The sequence below is a fragment of the Paralichthys olivaceus genome, chromosome 15, assembly GCF_024713975.1.
Source record: "Paralichthys olivaceus isolate ysfri-2021 chromosome 15, ASM2471397v2, whole genome shotgun sequence".
Taxonomy (NCBI): Eukaryota; Metazoa; Chordata; class Actinopteri; order Pleuronectiformes; family Paralichthyidae; genus Paralichthys; species Paralichthys olivaceus.
The window spans coordinates 3,918,906-3,938,327 of record NC_091107.1 but is presented as its reverse complement, the minus strand read 5'-3'; the positions used below and the strand labels follow the sequence as shown (position 1 = coordinate 3,938,327).

The window sequence follows — 19,422 nt, the reverse complement described above, 5'->3', positions numbered from 1 at the left end:
TTAATGTGTTTGTACAACTGATAATTAGTTGGAAGCTTGCTTAATATATTTTACGTTTTAAATATACATTATTAAAGCTAATTACAGCAAATGTGAAGAGGAAATTGTTAAATTCAATATTATTAGTAAATCAGGAATTCAACAACATTGCACTGAATCTTCCTGTGACAACATGAGCAGGTTTTATGAGGTGGTGAGACAAAGGCCCACAGTACTGCATAGAATCACAATCCTGCTTCATTCTTTTCATCATACGTTCAATTCTGATGTTTTTAATTGTCAAGAAATATCCTTATTTATCTAAAGGATTTTATGTAATATGCAGCTGGTTATGAACTTTTCCTTTGTCTTCTTGTTCTTGTGGCATTACCTTGATCTGCAGTGTTTTCAATACTGAGTGAAGAGCTTTGACAAGTGCTCAACTTTATAATTATTTTAGCTGGATACTAATTAAGAGGTTTGTGAGTGCAGATGCAGAATATAAATATTTTTTTATTTCTTGTTGGTGGTGTGAGGGCTAGGCTACTGAAAAATATGAGGAAAACTACACCATATATGTTCCCAACATGGATTTTATTATAAATGGTTTTACAACAATAAACTGCTAAGTGACATAGTGCTATGGATTTTTGAATGATTCAGTACTTGTTGATATGGATTCATTTTTCATGTAGTCATGACCACTTCTGCCACTGCTTTTGTGACCCGCTTAATCAATAACCAATTTCACTGTGTTTTTTATTTTAAATTTGTATGCATACGAAAATGGAACTTGTTATAGGTGCTTCAGAAAAGAACTACTTGTGTGATTTTTAAGATGACAAACTGAGGTAAATATAATTCAGTCAGGAACACTATGTCATGATTTACAGTTGTGATTGGCGCTGAAGGTTCCATTCTTTGGCTTTTCCCTGGATTAGCTGAGCAGCGTGCTAAGATAAAACAGGGAACATGTGCAGAACCCCCTGTTGGGTGTAGCAGGCATTGTACCTTTGTGTAGGATGAATATTGTTTACCGCGACCGTGTTTGGACTCTGTGCTAAAAGGTGGAGGCTGGGGTGGTGGAGGCAAGTTGCCAGCAGCAGGCGTGGGTGGCAGTGTAGCTGAGCAGGGATCAGTGAGGACGAGGTCGTATTTAAAGGGACCGCTTTGGTGAGAGGATGGGCTGTGATTTTCGGGTGGCTGAGGAGTACCCATAACCGGTAAGCTGGCAGCTGAGCACATGACTCTGTGTCCTGCATGAACTAACGCAATGCTTCATTATAGATCTGGAAGCTGATGGATGATGGTGATTAACTTTCCATAAAGTTGGTGAAACGTTTACTGTGAAAATTACAAAACGTACATGTAGCACGCCGTTGGGGTTCATATGCCAATGATCTGACCTTCAGTTTCTGACCATTTACAGCAATACATTACGTACAAATATTCAGCCTGTCCATTCATTTAAACTATACAAAAGAAGAACGGGCACAAATACAGACACTAACAAATACACGGATTGTACATGTTATTCTCATTAAAGTGGTGATGAAAGAGCTAGAAATACTTGAGGGTTTAGTTCACACTCAGCATGATACCTTCTACTCACGCTGGCTCCAATGTATGCATGTGTAATTCTGACACACACTGATCCTACCTCCATTCCACTCCTTGTGGACTTGAATGTGTCCTACATAATATCTGTACAATATAAAGAGCGCCTCTTATAGCATGAATCAGATGCGGTTCTGAAGCTGTCCTATCCCAACATATAACAGCCACAGGAGAAATTCACACACGTAACACAGCATGTCATAATCATGCTTACATAAACACACAATGAAGACAAAGAATCAAACCAGGACACACGTATACATCTTGTTACGGTGTCACAGTCAATCTGGGCTTCATCAAACCCAGGTCTTAACCAGAGAGATAGTACATTATCCTTTTGTTAAATTAAAACCCAGCTTCTCTTTTTCTGAAGGACAAAAAAAGATCTTTCTTTCTCAGTGTAAAACCTCTTCTGTGTAAGATGCAGTAATTGAAAACCAATGTCAGTTACTGTACCTCCTTCACATTATTGCTGACCCAAATTAAAGAAAACGACATCGATAATAGTGGCTATGATTGTCATATTTGCTATGGTGATTCATTGTCCACAGAGGATGAAAGCTAATACCTTTGGGTGATGCCATGATTCCCTTTTTGCGTCAATGAAATTCAAATTAATGGATTTTGTAACAATGAGACTGATAACCATAGATAATAGAAACACATAAAAAGCACAAAACATATGTTACCTAATTAAAACAGACAAGTCTTGAAAATGTCACTTTGTCTGCATTGGGGTAAAAATCTGACCCGGGATTAAATTCTAGCTTTCACCTAAAGACTGTAACTCTGCATTCAAAACATTTACCAGCTTTACTGTGGAATCTAATTAGAACGAAAGACGTGTGGATCAAGTTCAACTCCGCCTGCCGCGCTGCATTCACAAAAATGGAAATGGAGGATGAGGAGATTGGACAAATTAAGTAAAGAAAAGGGGAGAGAAGGGTCTTTGAAGAAGGGAAAGAAAATGTGTGTGCTGGACCATATCAAGGCTCTTGGTTTCAGACGGAGAGTCTGGCTCACTTGAATTTCACTAACTCCACTTTGGTAAAATATTCTGTCACTGTTACCTCACCACCACCTCCACCACCATCAGTCAGATAGTTGTATAATCCAAAATAATAATATACCGCAAGATTCTTCTTTCTGCAGACAAAAACTTACAGAATAACTCTCAGAAGTTTCTTGGTGTGAAAATATTTAGTTAGTTTTAGAAGTGTGAGGTACAAGAAGGAGGAGAATCGGTTTGAAATAGGTAAAAAAATAAAACATCTGATAAATAAGAAATCGATAAAGAGAAAGACTGATGTTGTGTGCAAGAGAGATATTTTGGTACAGGTGGCAGAAAAAGGCAGGAACCATAGTTCACCCTCTGATCTAAGTGAGGGTCTCTGTGACACCGAACATAAGTTTACATCCTTTAATAGACCCAGATTCTTGGTGGATTTAAAAAGACATAAAAAGCACTGACATCAGGATTGAAAACTGAGCGTCTCCCAACTGCAGATGATTCTGTTTGCAAAAAAATATATATCAAGAGTTGTGCAATCAGATGGAAGACATTATTATTTCTATGCTGTGAGCCAAAACACAGCCTCAGCCATTCTCTTCATTTTCCTGCAACGTTGACTCTTTGTTGACTCATTGTTTGAACCCCGTCACAGAATGGTCACTGAACTGATTTGGCAAGACATGACAGAAATGTTGACATAACCACACAAAGTGCAAACATTCAGAGCTTGTGGCTTCAAGGACGAAAGAGTTTTCACACCTTACAGCTTATAATAGACCAGAAGCTGTTACTGCAGGAACAGTAGCAGAGCAGGAATGTTGACAAAGGCTTGCAGATGTTCCTCATTATCACCCTAGATTTGATGTTCAATCACAGGTTATGAGTGTAGCAATTTCCATAAATTGGTAGTTAAGGGTCGGCAGATGCCAGATGTGCTAAAGAGAATGGTTAAAATAAATAAATAGGTGCCACTATGTGTCTGATATTAGTAGTCGTCATGTTTTAGAAAGGACTACCTAAGGACCCCTGATTGAATCTGATGTGTCTTATTGGCGGCAGGTGTCCGAATATGTTCTCCCTCCAAAAAAGAATGTGAACATAAATAAAACTGATCCCTCCCTGTGGAAAGCATAGGCAGACGTGGTGTAACCATCTTACATACATGAGGAGTGAAATGTATGGAGCTGAACAGCGATTTCAGTTAAAGAACTAACTTGAGTCGCAGCGCTGAGAGTCAGGGAGGAACTGCTGAGAGAAGCAGATCCACAATCATCCCAGCTGCACAGTTCATTAAGACTTATTCTGTTGCACAGAGTTATCCCAGTAGTTAATTGAGGAGGACAGCTCGCTCATGCCCTTGTGGAATGGCAGCACTGAGTGCATTTGGGACTGCAGTACAACAGCAAGCTTCTGTCACACCAGGACTTGTCACATGATGCTTCCAGGGACCGTGAAACCAAAACACAACAGCACATTACTGCATCTCAGGAGAGGCCAGAGAGTTGGTGATGTGCTATAATGGAAGTTTCTCTGTGGAGCCACACGCCAACGGCATGTTGTAAGCGGCTCCGCAGAGTAACAAGGCACTCCTTCACAAAATCTCAGCGTATTACCTATTAGCTTGCGCACTGCATATTTCCCTCCACCAAGGAGGTTGTGTTTGCTCTGCTGTTTTTCTGACTTGTAGCAGGATTATGAATTACACAGAAATAATAACATTGAAAGATGGTGGAAGAGTTTGGTTTGGGCCAAGGAAGAATCAATTTCACACCAGATTCGGACAAAGAGACGGATCCAGGAAACATGTTTTTCCACGTTTTCACTGATTTCCCAGCGAGTAATGCAGGAATCTTGATGCTGATATAGAGGACTGATACCTATTAGCATGTGCAATTTGGTGCAGCTCAATTGAATTTAAGGACCCCACTTGGTGGATGTATGCACTCTGTGGGCCATTCTAGTGTTTTCATTGCCTTTTGTCTGTCTGTTGGCACGATTACGTAAAAAGCGTGTATCCCCCCGCAAACTAAACATGCTGGTTTGTCTTTTGACTTCAAAAATACATAAATAGAACTGAAAAATAACTTCTGTTGGAAACGCCCAATACATTCAGTCAACATGGTGCTTGTCAGCGATGACACATACCAGCTGTCTGAGTTGCAGTCACCCAACAGTGACCTGATAGGCATACAGCTGGAAGGGGCCACCATGACAAACATGTTTGCCAACTGTTTAATGTTTTTCTTCTTCTTCTTCTGCAGAAAAAAAAAAAAAAGAATTGCAGTGATTCAATTTTTTTTTTCCATCTCAGCCAGAGGTTCACTACCCCTGGTTTAGATTATCACCTTCTTATGTAGGGCGAGAAGGCAGATGATTAGGAAGTGACAGCAAGTCTGTTTGGCATGATCAGGTCTGAGGATGTACTCGATGTTACATAATTCCATAGGAAGGGTCTCTTTATGTAGTTTTTTTTGAGACAACTCTCTGTTTGTATGCTGCATTGGCAAGAAGCCCACAGTTCAAATGGAGCAGCCAGTAAAACAGCCGGGGGCCAAGATGCACGTACCACAACCATACTGTTTCTCAGTGTGTTGATACTAGAGCTGCTGCTGATGTGCTCTTCAAGCCGACTAACCGGCTGTTTGCATGAACAAGAACAGTGGTAGTTGCATAATCAGGCTTGATTTGGTTAGAAGAGCCAGACACAGATCCTGCTTTGTAATACTGAGATGTCTAATGTGTAATCATCTCCGACATCCCATTTGCTCCCTGAGAGATGAGTGCATATTGTGTAGGTCTGTATCCAGAGGGTTATGTAATCATCAGCACACAAGGTGCATGCTACTGTGTTTACTTGTGTGCACCACGCAAAATATATATATTATATTATATATAAGACTGAAGCTTTGCTCTAGACCTTTTGTAGGAAGCTTCAGTTATTGAAAACTTGCTGAGGCTTAAATTGAAACAATTAAACAAGATCTTCTTAAAAGAAGATTATTGCATCAGTGTTTATTATTCCTTTTCCGCTTCATTTTAAAATCTTCCTCTCAACCTCATAAGACCTCACTGGGTGTTTGGGTGCATTAAAACTATGCATGCTTTACATTACTGCCGGCTATTTTTCCAAAATGTACTCAATTTTTTTGTATGGTTGATTTACTACATTCTCCTTTCCCTGAAGAGATATTTAGGGCAATGACCCTTCCATTGCAGGGAGAGGTGTATGCAGCCCAGGAGTACACAACCCATAGAAAGTAGCTGTTGTGGAAGTTGAGGAGAATGATTCTGTCGAAGTCTTCTTTCTGGTACGAGCACAGTGAACTGTAATTGTGTGATGCGTAGGCAAATTTGAACACTTGTGCCTGAAGCTCATCAGTGATGTGGCATGGATGCAGGAACCTATAGTGAGAATAGCATCCTTTCTGTGGTGAGGAGAGCACAAGGTGTCATTACATAACCTTGGCTCTTGGCAGGGTTCTTGGCAGTGCACTACCAGGGTTCAGTGATGGAGGTGGAATATAGCAGTCATGCACACATGTATTTCATGTCTCTTTACCTGCTGATTGAAGGGCTTTTGTGTATCTGTGGCAATTTAGTCACAGTCCACACTGGAGGTGCGGTGAGAAAACCAATACACTTCAGGACTCTTCAACACCTAAGATCAAGAACTAGTGAGGATATTGTGGAGGAAATTGAAATTTACAGATAATGTGTATTGGCATATTTGAGGGAGAATGATTATTAGGTCCATGTTATTTAGAATATAGCATTTGGCATTTTTAACCACATGAGTGGTGTGGCTCTTGGAATGGCAAAGTCATAGTTTATCAGGCTGTAGCCGAAATATCAATAATCTACAGTGGCTGCAGAGGTTCCGCTGACTTTTCCTCGACAATGCCACCATCTTCGGTTGTGAAAACAACAAGTGAATCACTAGAAATATACTGTAGATATCAATGGGGCCCAGAGGATGAACAGTAATGATCCATGAGGTTTTATCTTGCAATGGGATCAATTAAAAGTTTCACCTATTATATGATATTCATAGTTTCGAGACAAAGACTTTTGCGATCCCTTAATCTTTCAAATTCCAACCTGATTCCTCCAGACATTCATGTCCTCCTCAATAATCTGTTTACTGAATTTTATCAAGCACCATAATCAGGTCAAATTTGTAATATTTGCTTATGTTTTTTATGATGAGAAAATATCTGCAAAACAAATTATCTCATCTCTCAGATGCATTTTGTGTTTTTCTCCAGTCTCGAAATTAATTTAAATCTAGTTCTGCACTTTACTCAATAATTTTTATTATTTTCTCTAAATAAATTACTGTGTAAGATGGATGTAAAAACCCACAGTAATAGAAAACTCTTCAACTTTTACCAACTATACAAAATGATATACTATTGTGGCAGTAAGATTTTAAAGATGAATCAAATGTAAAAGAAAAAATCTGACTGAATGTGATTTACAAGATTGGATGCTTTTTCATGACTTGATGTGTTTGACTTTCTAGCATGATTAAAAATATCTTGATGCCCGCGTAAGTACGTGGGTGATAATTATTTCTTGAATTGGTTTGGCTATTTTGTGGTTTTCCGCCATAATTTCAGGGAATATAAATTGATGAAATAAGTAGGGATGGAATTATTTTGCAGTTATTAGATGGCATCCATACAAATTCTTCCTTTGACTGTCACAAAGGTTTAAATTTGAGTTTACTACAACATTCATTCTGTTGGTATAAGACAATAATTTGCACAAAAACATCTAATTTTGTCCCTTTTCAATAGTTTTGAGGTCCCTGTCATATTTAGTATTGACCTTCATGGAATCAGTGATTATGAGAGGATGCTTAACTGTGCTCATATTAAAAATCAGTCAGATCAGTCAGTCAGAGGGAGCTGAAGTGGAGATAAACATGATGACTAATAGCAAGGGATGTTCAAACAAGTGAATGAGAAATTAGCCCTAAGAATAATGAGTCACGTCTCAATGTGACTCTGTTGCACCACGCCAGCCCCATACTTCACTCTGAACACTGCTGCCTCATTGGAACCCTCTCCTCACTTCCCTAGAACAGAGTCGACCACAGACTGCTTAGTCTGCACTTTTTCACATATCAAGGAGCTTATGATTTGTCTTTGCATTCATAACTGGCCTTCGTTACTGCAAGCAAGTGAAACACTACACTTCTGTGCTTTTCTGACACCGAATACATCATTGAGGATTTATATAAAATGTCATGTTGCTAGTTTTGAAACCTGTGTTTTACTTGTGTTAGTTTGCCTATAATTTGTGTTCTTTATATGTTGTTATTGTTTTCTCGGATATGACTCTTGTACGATAATATTCCCCTAAGTATTTTAACTTTAAGCCTCTGATAAGATACTTGTACAATGTGTTAATGGCAAAAACAACATGTTATCTTTGTTTATAGCTCTCATTGCCTTTCTACTGAGAGCATAAGATAATACCATATTTTGCACAAAGGCCACATATCTCCACAGTATCATTACACAAAGGTTTGTTTTTGTGTTATGCTATGTTGGACTGGGTAAAAGGCTGCTTGCCTCTCCTCAGTTATTACAGCCACTGCACTCTAAATACCAAAAGGGGAACATTAAGAGATGATCAAATATAAGTAGCACGCAGAGGGAGCTAATGCGGTCGTAGATAAAATAAGATGAGTTGTTTAATCGTCCTCTGCCTTAAAAACACATAACTACATCCACAAAACCACAGAAATGTACTGCCCACACAAACTAGATTGGATCACTCCGGTCAAATGTTGCACATCAGTGCACAGCCCTCGCTAATCGTGACCCACAATGTATATTTCAGCCAAGATTCATGACTTGGCATCACAAAGTGTTATTGGCTTGACAGACTGAGCTTGGGACTTTTTCTGAGAAGTTATCTGAAAATGTGCATGAACAACTCAGGAGTTGTTTTTTTACATCAGCCCACATGTTCTGGGTTAAAGGTTTTACTGACACGTGTAATGTAATTTGCAAATGTGATGCAAAATAAACCTGTATACAAGTACATGCTTCCAGACAGTATCCAACCAATTGAGTTCAGACATTACCCAGACTGATATTGGCTCACTCACACATTTTCCAAAGTTTTTACTTGGAGGCTGACAGGAAAAAAAACACAAGAGAATGTCTGGAGCAACTGATTCGGACATCTGCGTTCTCTCATAAAGCCACTCTGGGTAAAGGAGATTATCCAGACTTCCATGAATGTCTAAGCAGCTACACTTGCAGGTAAGACACTTCTCACATACTCACACTCCCAAAAACTGGAACAAAGTAAAATAGCACTACTCCAAATACAAGCGTACACAATTAAAGCTGTTACTACAGCTACACACTCCAGCAGGCACAGAGTGACATAAGCAAATCTTATTCTGACCACATTAAACATTTAAGTCTAATTTTCACTCTACTTTTATTTGTTAAATCCTGAAAACAATATGTGGATCTTTGTGCTGGGCAGGTAGTGTTCAATTGGCTTGACGCTAAAGAAAATGGGCTTGATGAGAGCAATCCGATTGTACCATACAGTAAATAAGCAAGAGGCTAAGAGGCTCTGAATAGTGTCTGTGGATTCAACACAATAATAAGTAACTCGTTTCACATTGCACATATTCATTTCTTTCTTATTTTAAACCCATTTGACTCAATGTTGAGGATATTTCCCACCTGACAAGATTAGCTGTCTTAATTAAAAGCAGTTCAGCTTCTCTCGAGAAAGCATGCACTTAGAATGGTCATAAATTATGGCTACTAAGCAATTCCACGTGTGGGTAAGACTGTCTCTTGAGAGTTTAGGACCATTCAACACTAATCAATCGATGTCGTTTAAGAGCGAGAAATCAACTGACTGCTGATGGAGAAGACATTAAAAAAGTACACTGGAGTAAAGGGTTGAACACGGCATGGAGCCGTGCATCTCGTAATAGGAATGAACAGTTGGAGCCTGAGGATCTCATCTGTTTGGTTAATTCTTCCTCGCTGCACTAAATCACATTCCCAGGAGACTTCTTCCAGAAAGAAGCCCGGAGACAATCATGTAAGGAGTTTTTTTTTCTCCACTATTTCCACGTCATACAATGAATGGAATAGTATTGTCGTACCTTAAGATATAGTGTCAGCTATTAATATGTTTGTACATCGATTTTCAAATTCAGATTGACTCTATTCAAGCCTATAAACTAACAAACAGAGGCACAACAAATTTCAGAAACTATTCGTGCTGTTGGAGATGAGTGTAATTCCATGAAACAGTGATAAGAGAAGGAAGCAAACAAAGGCAATTAAGATAAACAAAAGAATTTTCACCAAGAGGAAATCTGACTTGTTGGAGCAGCTTTATATATTTCAGATTTACAACTAATCTCCTCTTCACTACTGGAGGAAAGTGGCCAGATTCAATTTCTTTTGTAGGGCAGAACAGCATTGGAATAAAAAAAAAAAACATTTCTGCATTCACAATTCTCCATTGCCATCAAATTCACATTTACTCACCTTCTATGCTTTGTTTGAAAGAGATATTTTATTCATATCCAGGGGATAATTGGGGATTATCAGCTCTAAACTGGCATTTTGATGGCTTTTAAAGAAAAACAGAAATTCAGCCAACAGTGTGTTTCTAAGTTAAGCTTAGAAAATGTTTCTGTGCGTCAGGGAGAGATTGTGAATGAGAGTGTAGTGTACTACTGCATTTTCTTACAATCTTATTTCGAATTGTGTTATACGCAGAGGCTATCTGTAGTTTGTGATTGTATATATTCAATTGTTTTGCTTCTCTGTTACTTGTAGATCTTGGTTATGCAGTGTTTGCATTATATTTCTGTCTATAGAGTCAGTCTCTGTTATAATGGTGTCATCTATGAATCATAACAAATTCTAAAGGTGTAGATGAGCTCATGATTACCCAGAACTATCCCCCTCAACCCCACTGATTATCTCAATTTTCTTTCAGTGTTTTCTTTCATGTCTTGCACACAAAGTGCCCAATCTTCTTGGGTTTACAAGACACCAAAAGTGCACTCGCAGTGGTCAAACATTTCATACAAAATTACAAATAATAATTTGTGTTATACGATGCAAAAAAAATGTCCCTTCCGGAAGGACAGCTCCATTTTTTACAGTCATCTAGCCAGAATAATTTCATATAAATAGAGGACTGTTAACTTGATTCATCCTCAGAGAAAAGTAAAAAGCAAAATGATCATCATCTTATTCTGTCCTTCTCTGGAACGGCATTAAATCTCGGGCTAATGGTAGTGTTCCTGAACTTAGATGTGCACAAATGGGTATTTAAATTACACTACTCATAAAATTCTACACTCTATTCTTGTCGGCAAAGGAAACGGGCCATCTGTATGTGTAACAATTAAAATATAGTGTAGTTAATTCGAGTGTAGGTGCATATGTTTATTTATAATGTTTCTTTGAAACAGTGACATATTGAGCCATTGACCGAAGACCAGGTCAATCATCAAAAATCTATCAAAACATTATTACATAAATTGCAAGAAATAATAGAAATTGTCTGAAATACATGGTCAGATATTTTGAAGTGGAACTCTCATCATTTAGATTGTCTGTTCTTCACATATGGGCCACTAGTAAGGCTCCCCAGTTTTGGTCTTAGTTATAGTATGTGAGGGACAAGAGCAGAAAAGTAAATGAATGAATTGCCTATATAGTCTGTATGTAAAAAAAAACAAAAAAAAAACAGGTGTATTCTGCACTGAGTACCTTTTTTAAATGTTCAATATGTAACTTGGTCCACTAGGGGTCTCTCAAACAAAACACAAGCTAAAGACCTAATTTGACAGAGTTTTATTTACTTTATGCAGCAAACAGCAAAAATAAATCATGATCCATTACAAGTGGCCAATACAAGACATGTAATGACAATTTTGTGTTATTATTATGTTGTCCGCCCCCCGGAAGTTATATCACAGGCTAAGCGGATGTGAGACAAATATAAGAAAACCAAAATAAAAAGTTACTGAACCCCCAATTGTGTGACTGATGTGTGAATGCTTCAAAAATGGGTGAATGAAACTTTGAGTGGTCGATATGTGGAAAATCACCATATAGTCCATTTGTTGCTTTAAATAATTTCAAGTTTCTAGCCTGCAGTGAGAATGAATAGTTAATCTTTAATGAGCCGACCGCATGGATATCCTTTAACATTATATAAGGTCGTTCTCCCAGTTTGAGATCGACATCACGTGGAGCACAATCAATACTGTATGATGTGCAAGAATCAGATAAATACGACCTCATAATCATTTGTCAGGAGGTTAGAATTTTAGAGTGGCATTAAATTACACTCTGTCATATTTAGCGGGATCTGGGAACCCTCAAGACTTTCAGAGCAACGTGACCTCAGTGCGGATCATGCGTGTGTAGGAGGGGCAGGGTGCACCAGCAGGTTGCAACACTTTCTTTCAAGAGAGGAAAAACTAGCGAGAAGAGCCAGTAATTCATGTTCATCATTTTTATTTAATTGTGAGAGAGAATAATTCCCATTCACAGTTTTGTGTCTGGAACACTGTCCGTGATTGGAAGCTAAAATGGTGCTTATCGGGCCAAAAGCCTTCTCGGACCCCTCAATGAAGAAGTCATGGGGATGTTACACTCTGTCAAAATCATTGAGCATGACTCCCCGGGGAAGTAATGCTGCCCTTATCAAATGGAGCAATGGAGCAAGGTCCCCTCACAATTTGATGAAACACTGGCAGAATACTGATAGAAATCTCTCAATGGATAGCAGACACTCTAAGCCCTAATTTAACTTATAAAAGGTCATACACAGGATAGAACTGTAAAATGATCAATCATTTAAATGCAGAAGGCCGGCTCTACAGGGACGATTCATAATAAATGAAGGGGAAGAGCTCATAATAGGTGAGGGAGAGATGGAAAGAATGAAAGTTGGACAAGCTGTTTAGGTAAGGGCATGTTGTTTGGTGAAGCTCATAAAAGTTCAAATTGCTTCCTTTCTGATCAGCTAATAGAATTAGATTGTGAAAGACACCACAAAGAAGAGCAGGCGGAAGCCCGGAGAACATTGAGCTATCAAATTCATAAGTTGCATTATCTTTATTACATATAAATAATAATGTCCTTCCTCTGATAAACAGAAAAAGGGGAGACGAAGATTTCAAGGACTTATTTTCTGTGGAGTATTGATCAACAGCTGAAGCTAAAAGAAATAGATACAAAATATTCTTAAATATTTTTTTGAGTGTAATAATTCACTTAAGAGAACACAGTGACTTTTGAGTTTAAGCAACACTATAATAATTTTTTTTACCTTAAAATAGCAGCTTCAAATGATTTCGATGGTTCACTGACTTGGAACAGAATAAAATGAATGGTGCCACTTTCATTAATTTCCTCTTTTCCATTCTCATCCCGGAAACGACTTATTGTCTCTGCTTCAATTGTCGGAATCAGGCCCAGTGAGTTCAAGAGTAAAGCTTAACTGTAGATCATTTAAAAACCAGGGTTTGTCTCCAATATTCAGTACTTCTAAACAGAGTATTGTGTGTTTGTTCCACTTCTGGTTCAGGAAGCCAAGGATCATGGGTCAACAGAAGTAGTCAGCAGGTGTGTCTGCAGAGGGCGCTGTGGCTAAGGAAACGTTTCATAGTGATGCTTTAATTCCAAAATACAGTTCATACACTTATACAAAATTATTTAATCTCAAGTGATTTATGATTGTTAAACCTGTGTGTGACTAAAATGAATCAATGAATGAAAGAGAAGTTGATTTAAAGTAACATGAATGCACTCCCCCTGCATTTTTCTTAAAGAAGCTTTCGATGTAATCAGCAATATAACCTGAAATCAAACAAGTCTATACTTTGGATCTTGTTATTTAGCACTGACTGAAAAAATAAATCACAAGCACTGCATCTGTACACACCGCAAACAGAAACTGTGTCTCTGAGTGGCTTCCTGTGGAGATGGGTCATCCTGTTTCAGTCTCTGCTGCACACTTCAAACTCAGTCGACAGTCTACTGTTCTGCCTTTTGCTGAATCCCTCAATGGATTTGGCCTGATTGATCGTAATGAGTTGCGGGAGCTTAAACGTGGCTGGAGCTGCACTGGGTGCGGCCTTCTCACTCCTTCTCTATGCCTCGATTATACAAGGTAATCATGTGCTGTCGCTCATATAATATAGCAGGAAAGATGGGATATTCACCATGGGTTTGAAATGCGTTCTGGCTTTTGGTGTGATAAGCTGCCTCAGTATAATTCTATGATTTTATCTGCCTGCATCCCAGAGGATCACAGTCTGTATTATATTACTAACTTCAATGTCAGCGATTTTGTCTCCTCACTCTGCTTTGCTTTCAACACTACAACTGATATGCTTAACAGGGTTCCCGCATGATGTTGAGAGGACACGTTATGAAACAACAGAAGCAGTGGTGGGTCAGAACATCACCTTACCCTGTACCATAGAAAGCCTGCCTGATCTCAAGCTTGTCAATATTGAATGGAGGAAGAAAAACAATAATAGCACAAAGCTGGCTCTGTTCAGTCAAGGCAATGGAGTTCATTTATTTTGGCCTAATGTCACTATACGTATTGAGAATGCAAACAGGTTGATGGGGTCCTATCTACACCTCCCTGAAGTGAAAAAATGGGACAGCGGCATCTATATTTGTGATATTGCAACTTTTCCACTTGGCTCCTTCAGGAGGGAGACAGAGCTAAAGATTAAAGGTAAGAAGACGAAGGCAAAGTCGCACCTGCACACCTCAAACAAACTCTGCCGTCCTCGTAGGATTTAATATTCGGATAAGACTTGCACAGCTAACTTCCATCTTATTGTCAAGTGCATATTTTTCATGTTACTCCAGATTGCATCAGAGCATTGCGGCTCTGCCAATCTCAGTAGTTATTTACTTCTAAGCAAATGTAGAGATGGGAGACAAATTAAAGGAAAAAAAACCCAACATGAAGTGTCTGAGTAAGGTGTTGGGCCATCATGCCCCCCCATTGCCTCAATTCTCCATTGATTCCCCAAGTCTCTGAACTCCACTGGAGAGACGCAGCATCATTCTTCTGAAAGATATTTCCTCATTTGGAGTTTTGACGGCAGTGGCGCCGAGCGCTGTCTGACACCTCAGTCAAAACGCTCTTGTAGATGTTCCATTTGTCCCACGTCCTATACGGGCATTGCCATACCATTTCTCCACAACTTTGTAGATTTTCCGATACACAACTTTCCCTTTTCTATATCTACTATCAACCAACTGAAGGAATGTTCTTATGATAACAGGCAGAGGACACTGAAGGTGCTGTATATCACGTGTAAAAGCATAGATGCCAAAGTTGTCTTTAGCAGATACCACCCATCGTGTCACAGCAAATGTTTTCCATAAGCTTCCTTGTGTTGTCCAGGATTCATTTTAATCCTACATTTTGTCCGCTAGATGTTGAAATAATGTGCGACAGGGACGGCAGTTTAGAAGTTTCTAATGGACAAAATGTGACAATCCACTGCCAAGCATCCCTTAATGCACAGTACAGATGGACCAAGGTAACAGAAATCATAAAACATAGTTAATCAGACCATTTACAGCATTCTGGTAGATTTCACTTTCATTATTTTGTTTATTTATTCAATTACACATCCAGTGAACCTCAAGATGATTTGATTACCTCTGACATCAAAATCTACATTTCAAAAATCTGATTTATGTGCTACATAATCTTGTTGTTTCTTATTTTTTCACAGAACAAGGAGCTGGTGTCAGAGAATGAGTCTCTGCAGCTCTTGTGGGTGACTGATGCTCACGCAGGAGTTTACATACTGACTGTCAACACAGGAAATGAAACTGTGCATAAAGAGTTTACCATCGCAGTACAAAGAGCAACCACACATTTAAAGACAGGTGAGCTTCTACATTTCTCTCATTGTGTCACACTTAATTCAGCATTTCCTCAGGGCTGGATTAACAATCTTACAGAGGGCCCAAGAGACTGAATAACTTAATAAACTGCACTGGACCAGAGAGCTCATACTTGACTTTTATTATTATACTGTAGCTCACTCAATTCTAATTTTTAATTAGCTGGGAGGAAAGAGAGAGATTTTGAATCTGCCAGCCATGTTATGAGAAAGCAGCAGAAATTGTGAATAAATTGGGACCTACAAAACAAATAAAGAAGGAAAAAAAATCAATTACTTGCTGCAAATCAATTGCCCCATGGGGTTAGGGTAGATACAGAATTATGCAAAAATAAAACAGTGTTCATAAGTTTAAATTACAAAAACCAAACTGCATACTGTTTGCCCCCAATAGTGATATAGCTTCGTGTGGTGCAATGTGTGTGAGTGGGCTGTAGGAAAAGAATCCCCAGTTGTCTGCTTTCTCATCCTGTATAAATGTTTTTATGAGAATATGACTGTGAAACCAAAATGGAAAAAAACCAAAGCCACACACAGACGTCAGAAGTCACGTCCTGTTCTTTCTGTCTACTTTCAAACCACAAGAACAAAACCTCTTATCAGCATCAGAGTCATGATGTGGGGTGACAGCACAATCTGTTGGACAGTTTGGAGTAGTACAGCCATGAGGTTTGAGAGGAGGAGAAGAATTTTCACAATTTTGAAATATGCTTGTAAATCAGCTAAATTTGACGTAGTTGCAGATGCGTCTATCAGCTGAGAATAACGAACCTCTGGTGTAAGTATGGGGGGAAATATTGTGGAAAAAAAAGACACACAACCGATTAATTATGGACATTACTCATGAGTGCATAAACAACTGCATTGCTGGATTTGCAATTCATGCAAATGTTAATTTGTATCTCAGGAATCCGTGTCCATGACGTCATAATCCAGGATCTTGAATGAATGAGCGCTTCACCTTATTTTATGTATTGATTATGCACAGTGCTCATAAATGCTGGATGATGGATGACTGTGCACTATGTATTTTAAAGTTCAGAGGTGCATCGCTTAAACTTTATATTCAGCTTAACAATGTTCCAAACAATTCTGAGAAATACATATTAAAAGAAGTGTAAAACGGATGACTGCTTCAGATGAAGAAATACAATCCTCCCTTTTTAATCAGATTGAAAAATCACAATATAAAGGACTGTACATAATGGACGACTTCTACTATATGAAATAACACGGCAGAGGTTTCTGGAATCCAGAGCCCAGCTAGCTGTTTGTTTCTGCATCTGTATGAGTGACATTAAATTTTGCATTTAACTCTTACCTAGATGTCCAATCAAGCCATTATCTTTTTAATTAACAAAATATCGCTGCTAGCAAGTCACTTACAGATTCTCATGTGGTGTACAGGCTACTGTTTGTTAAGCAATGTGCAGTTTTCCAGGTAATAATGTACACTTGCCTTTTACTTCCTGCAGATCCCACAACAGTGTTGCTGCAGACAGAGAGTTTTTCAGTACCCGCAGACAACAGCTTCCCCACATCACTGACCACTGGGCTTTTAACCACTGACGCCAATGTAACTTGGACCACGGCTATCGGTTCACATGTGACAGATGATAGTCCAGATGTGATCACACCTGAAGAGGATGTAACCTCTTTTACAAGTCCTACACATTTCAGTGCCACAAAATTTGCTGTCACACAAACTGACCCCTATCACTCTACTACATTAAGTCCTGGTAGTGCAGTGTTCACATCCACACAGGAAATGGCCACAGATGAGGCGTACAAGTACCAGGACATTTCCTCAAAGAGGCCACAAGTCCAGTCCAGCACCTCTGGAAATATTACAGAAAACTATGAACGCCCTGCTGCAACCCCGACACTGAACGCTGGAAATAATGGAACGGTAGTTGAAGGTAATAACGTAATATTTCACAAATAATGGAGAAATACTTTCCCTCCAGAAATAGAACATTTCAAGGATAAAATCTGTGACCGCTAACCAAAAAAAGTGATGGTACAATTGAAGGAAGAAAAACATTCTATGTTATCAGCAATGGGATACACTACTAGTCTTTAGACTGTCTCTGCCTTTCTTGCCTTTAACTGGATTTTAACCGATGCTCTCAGATTGTTTGGGGGTCATATCATTTGCTCTGGAACCGGCAGTGTTATTAGCTTTATTAGTGGTTATCGAGGTTAGAGAAGCAGCAGCTTTAATGCAGCCGAATGGAAATCGTTTAAAAGCAGCAAATACAAACTACAAACATAACGAGAACTCCTTAAAAACTACAGATGAATATTAACCACAGTCAATTTCACACTGTGGTTAATATTCATATCCACACTGTGGCTAATATTCACTTTCACACTTTGGCTAATATTCACATTCACACTCTGAATCTTCATGGAGGCTTTATAGATTCCAGCTCTGTCAGATGCCTCTGGCTAGATGCCTTTTGGAGATAGAAAACTCATTTAAAAAGAGAGTCAGCTCCTGCATGTTAGTGGCTGAGTGACCAGCTGAGGGGGAAGCAGACACTTTTCTGCCTCGAGGCAAAAGTTTTCATTTGGTGGTTTTAAATTTTTTTATCTGTGTACGCTGGATTCATCAGAGCAAACCGATCAATATCGTAGAAACACATATCTTAGCTTTTGCTGCCGAACAAATCGACACCTTTCCTCCCTCTTAGATGCAGCACCGAGTTATCTGGCTGTGTTAATAATCATCCCGGTCCTGGTACTGATCGCTGTGGCTGGATTTCTGTACAGGAAACGGCTGTTAGAACAAAGGTAAATCTCTTGCTTTCATGTATTCAGCAGTGGGGTGACCCTGAAAGACCTGGAGAAATGTTGGCTGTCGTATTTTCTGACAGATACACACGACTTGTAACACTCCCCTGCTTCCTGGGTACAGCTAACTTTCTAAGCAATGCCACTAATCAATCTGTGCTCTCTCTCTCTCTCTCTATAGGATGGATCTGCCGCCTCCGTTTAAACCCCCCCCTCCTCCAGTGAAGTACACCGCTGCAAGACAACGTGACATTTATACACATAACTTACCCACCTCAAGGTGTAACTCAGTAACAGAACTTACTAACATGGACCAAGTGTGTATTAACATATAATCACTAGGCAGTTGATAAATTAGATATAGGGTTTTTGTCTGAAGTGTAGAATAACACGATGTATTATTACCTCGGCCAAGGAGGTTACAATTTAGCCGCTGTCCATTTGTTGGTTGGTTGGTTGGTTGGTTTCTCAGCAGGATTATGCAAATATTACTGAACAGATTTGATAATCACTTGTGACATAATTAGTTAATTTAAAAAATCTATTGGCTGAAGTATGTGCTCCACTGAGTGCTATTCTAGTTTTCAGATGTGATGAACCGATAGCAAATGTGGATAATGTATCATGGGTGAGTGGGGTTGGTTCTATGTTTTTATGTATAAATAATATTTTGTATTTTTGAAAAAAATGCTTTAAAATATTTCGTATGGTATTAAATCTTTTAAAATTCACTATGTGTGTAGATTCTAGAATGTGAAAATAAAAGTTGGTTTCATTTGATTCTGGATTTATTTTTACACCTCAGCTGCTGTGTGTGTTTCTCTTCTGACAGTCTTGTAGCTATCATACTGTGCTAATGTGACTTATCTGCATAGAAACATAACATTGAAACATAAAACTCTACAAACGTTACACAGCTGATTTGCTAATTCTGCTGTTTAAAGCTGTAACTTTCATCTGATGAAGAATTTCCAAATTGGAGGCCAGTGTATGTCACAAATTCACCTTTATATCAATGGTCACTGTCCACAGGTACCGCAGGTTGGCATTCAAC

At 38.8% G+C, this 19,422-nt stretch overlaps 1 protein-coding gene and 1 long non-coding RNA gene across 3 annotated transcripts in view; one reads left to right on the top strand and one right to left on the bottom strand.

The window, feature by feature from the left end:
• Positions 1-19,422, bottom strand: part of LOC138404912 (uncharacterized) — a 99,740-nt gene that overhangs the window by 73,890 nt on the left and 6,428 nt on the right. The window lies entirely within an intron of this gene.
• Positions 13,588-19,148, top strand: LOC109635876 (T-cell surface protein tactile). Its single transcript, XM_020097345.2, has 7 exons — positions 13,588-13,801; positions 14,033-14,380; positions 15,094-15,200; positions 15,399-15,555; positions 17,048-17,491; positions 18,269-18,368; positions 18,550-19,148. The coding sequence occupies exons 1-7, from the start codon at positions 13,720-13,722 to the stop codon at positions 18,701-18,703; spliced, it is 1,392 nt and encodes a 463-aa protein (XP_019952904.2). The 5' UTR covers positions 13,588-13,719; the 3' UTR covers positions 18,704-19,148.

What these genes read in the sequence shown, in the direction of transcription:
- LOC109635876 (XM_020097345.2), top strand. Translation starts at nt 13,720, where the DNA reads ATGAGTTGCGGGAGCTTAAACGTGGCTGGAGCTGCACTGGGTGCGGCC. An exon ending in CTATGCCTCGATTATACAAG is followed by an intron (nt 13,802 to 14,032) that starts GTAATCATGTGC and finishes TATGCTTAACAG; the next exon opens with GGTTCCCGCATGATGTTGAG. An exon ending in TAATGGAACGGTAGTTGAAG is followed by an intron (nt 17,492 to 18,268) that starts GTAATAACGTAA and finishes CCTCCCTCTTAG; the next exon opens with ATGCAGCACCGAGTTATCTG.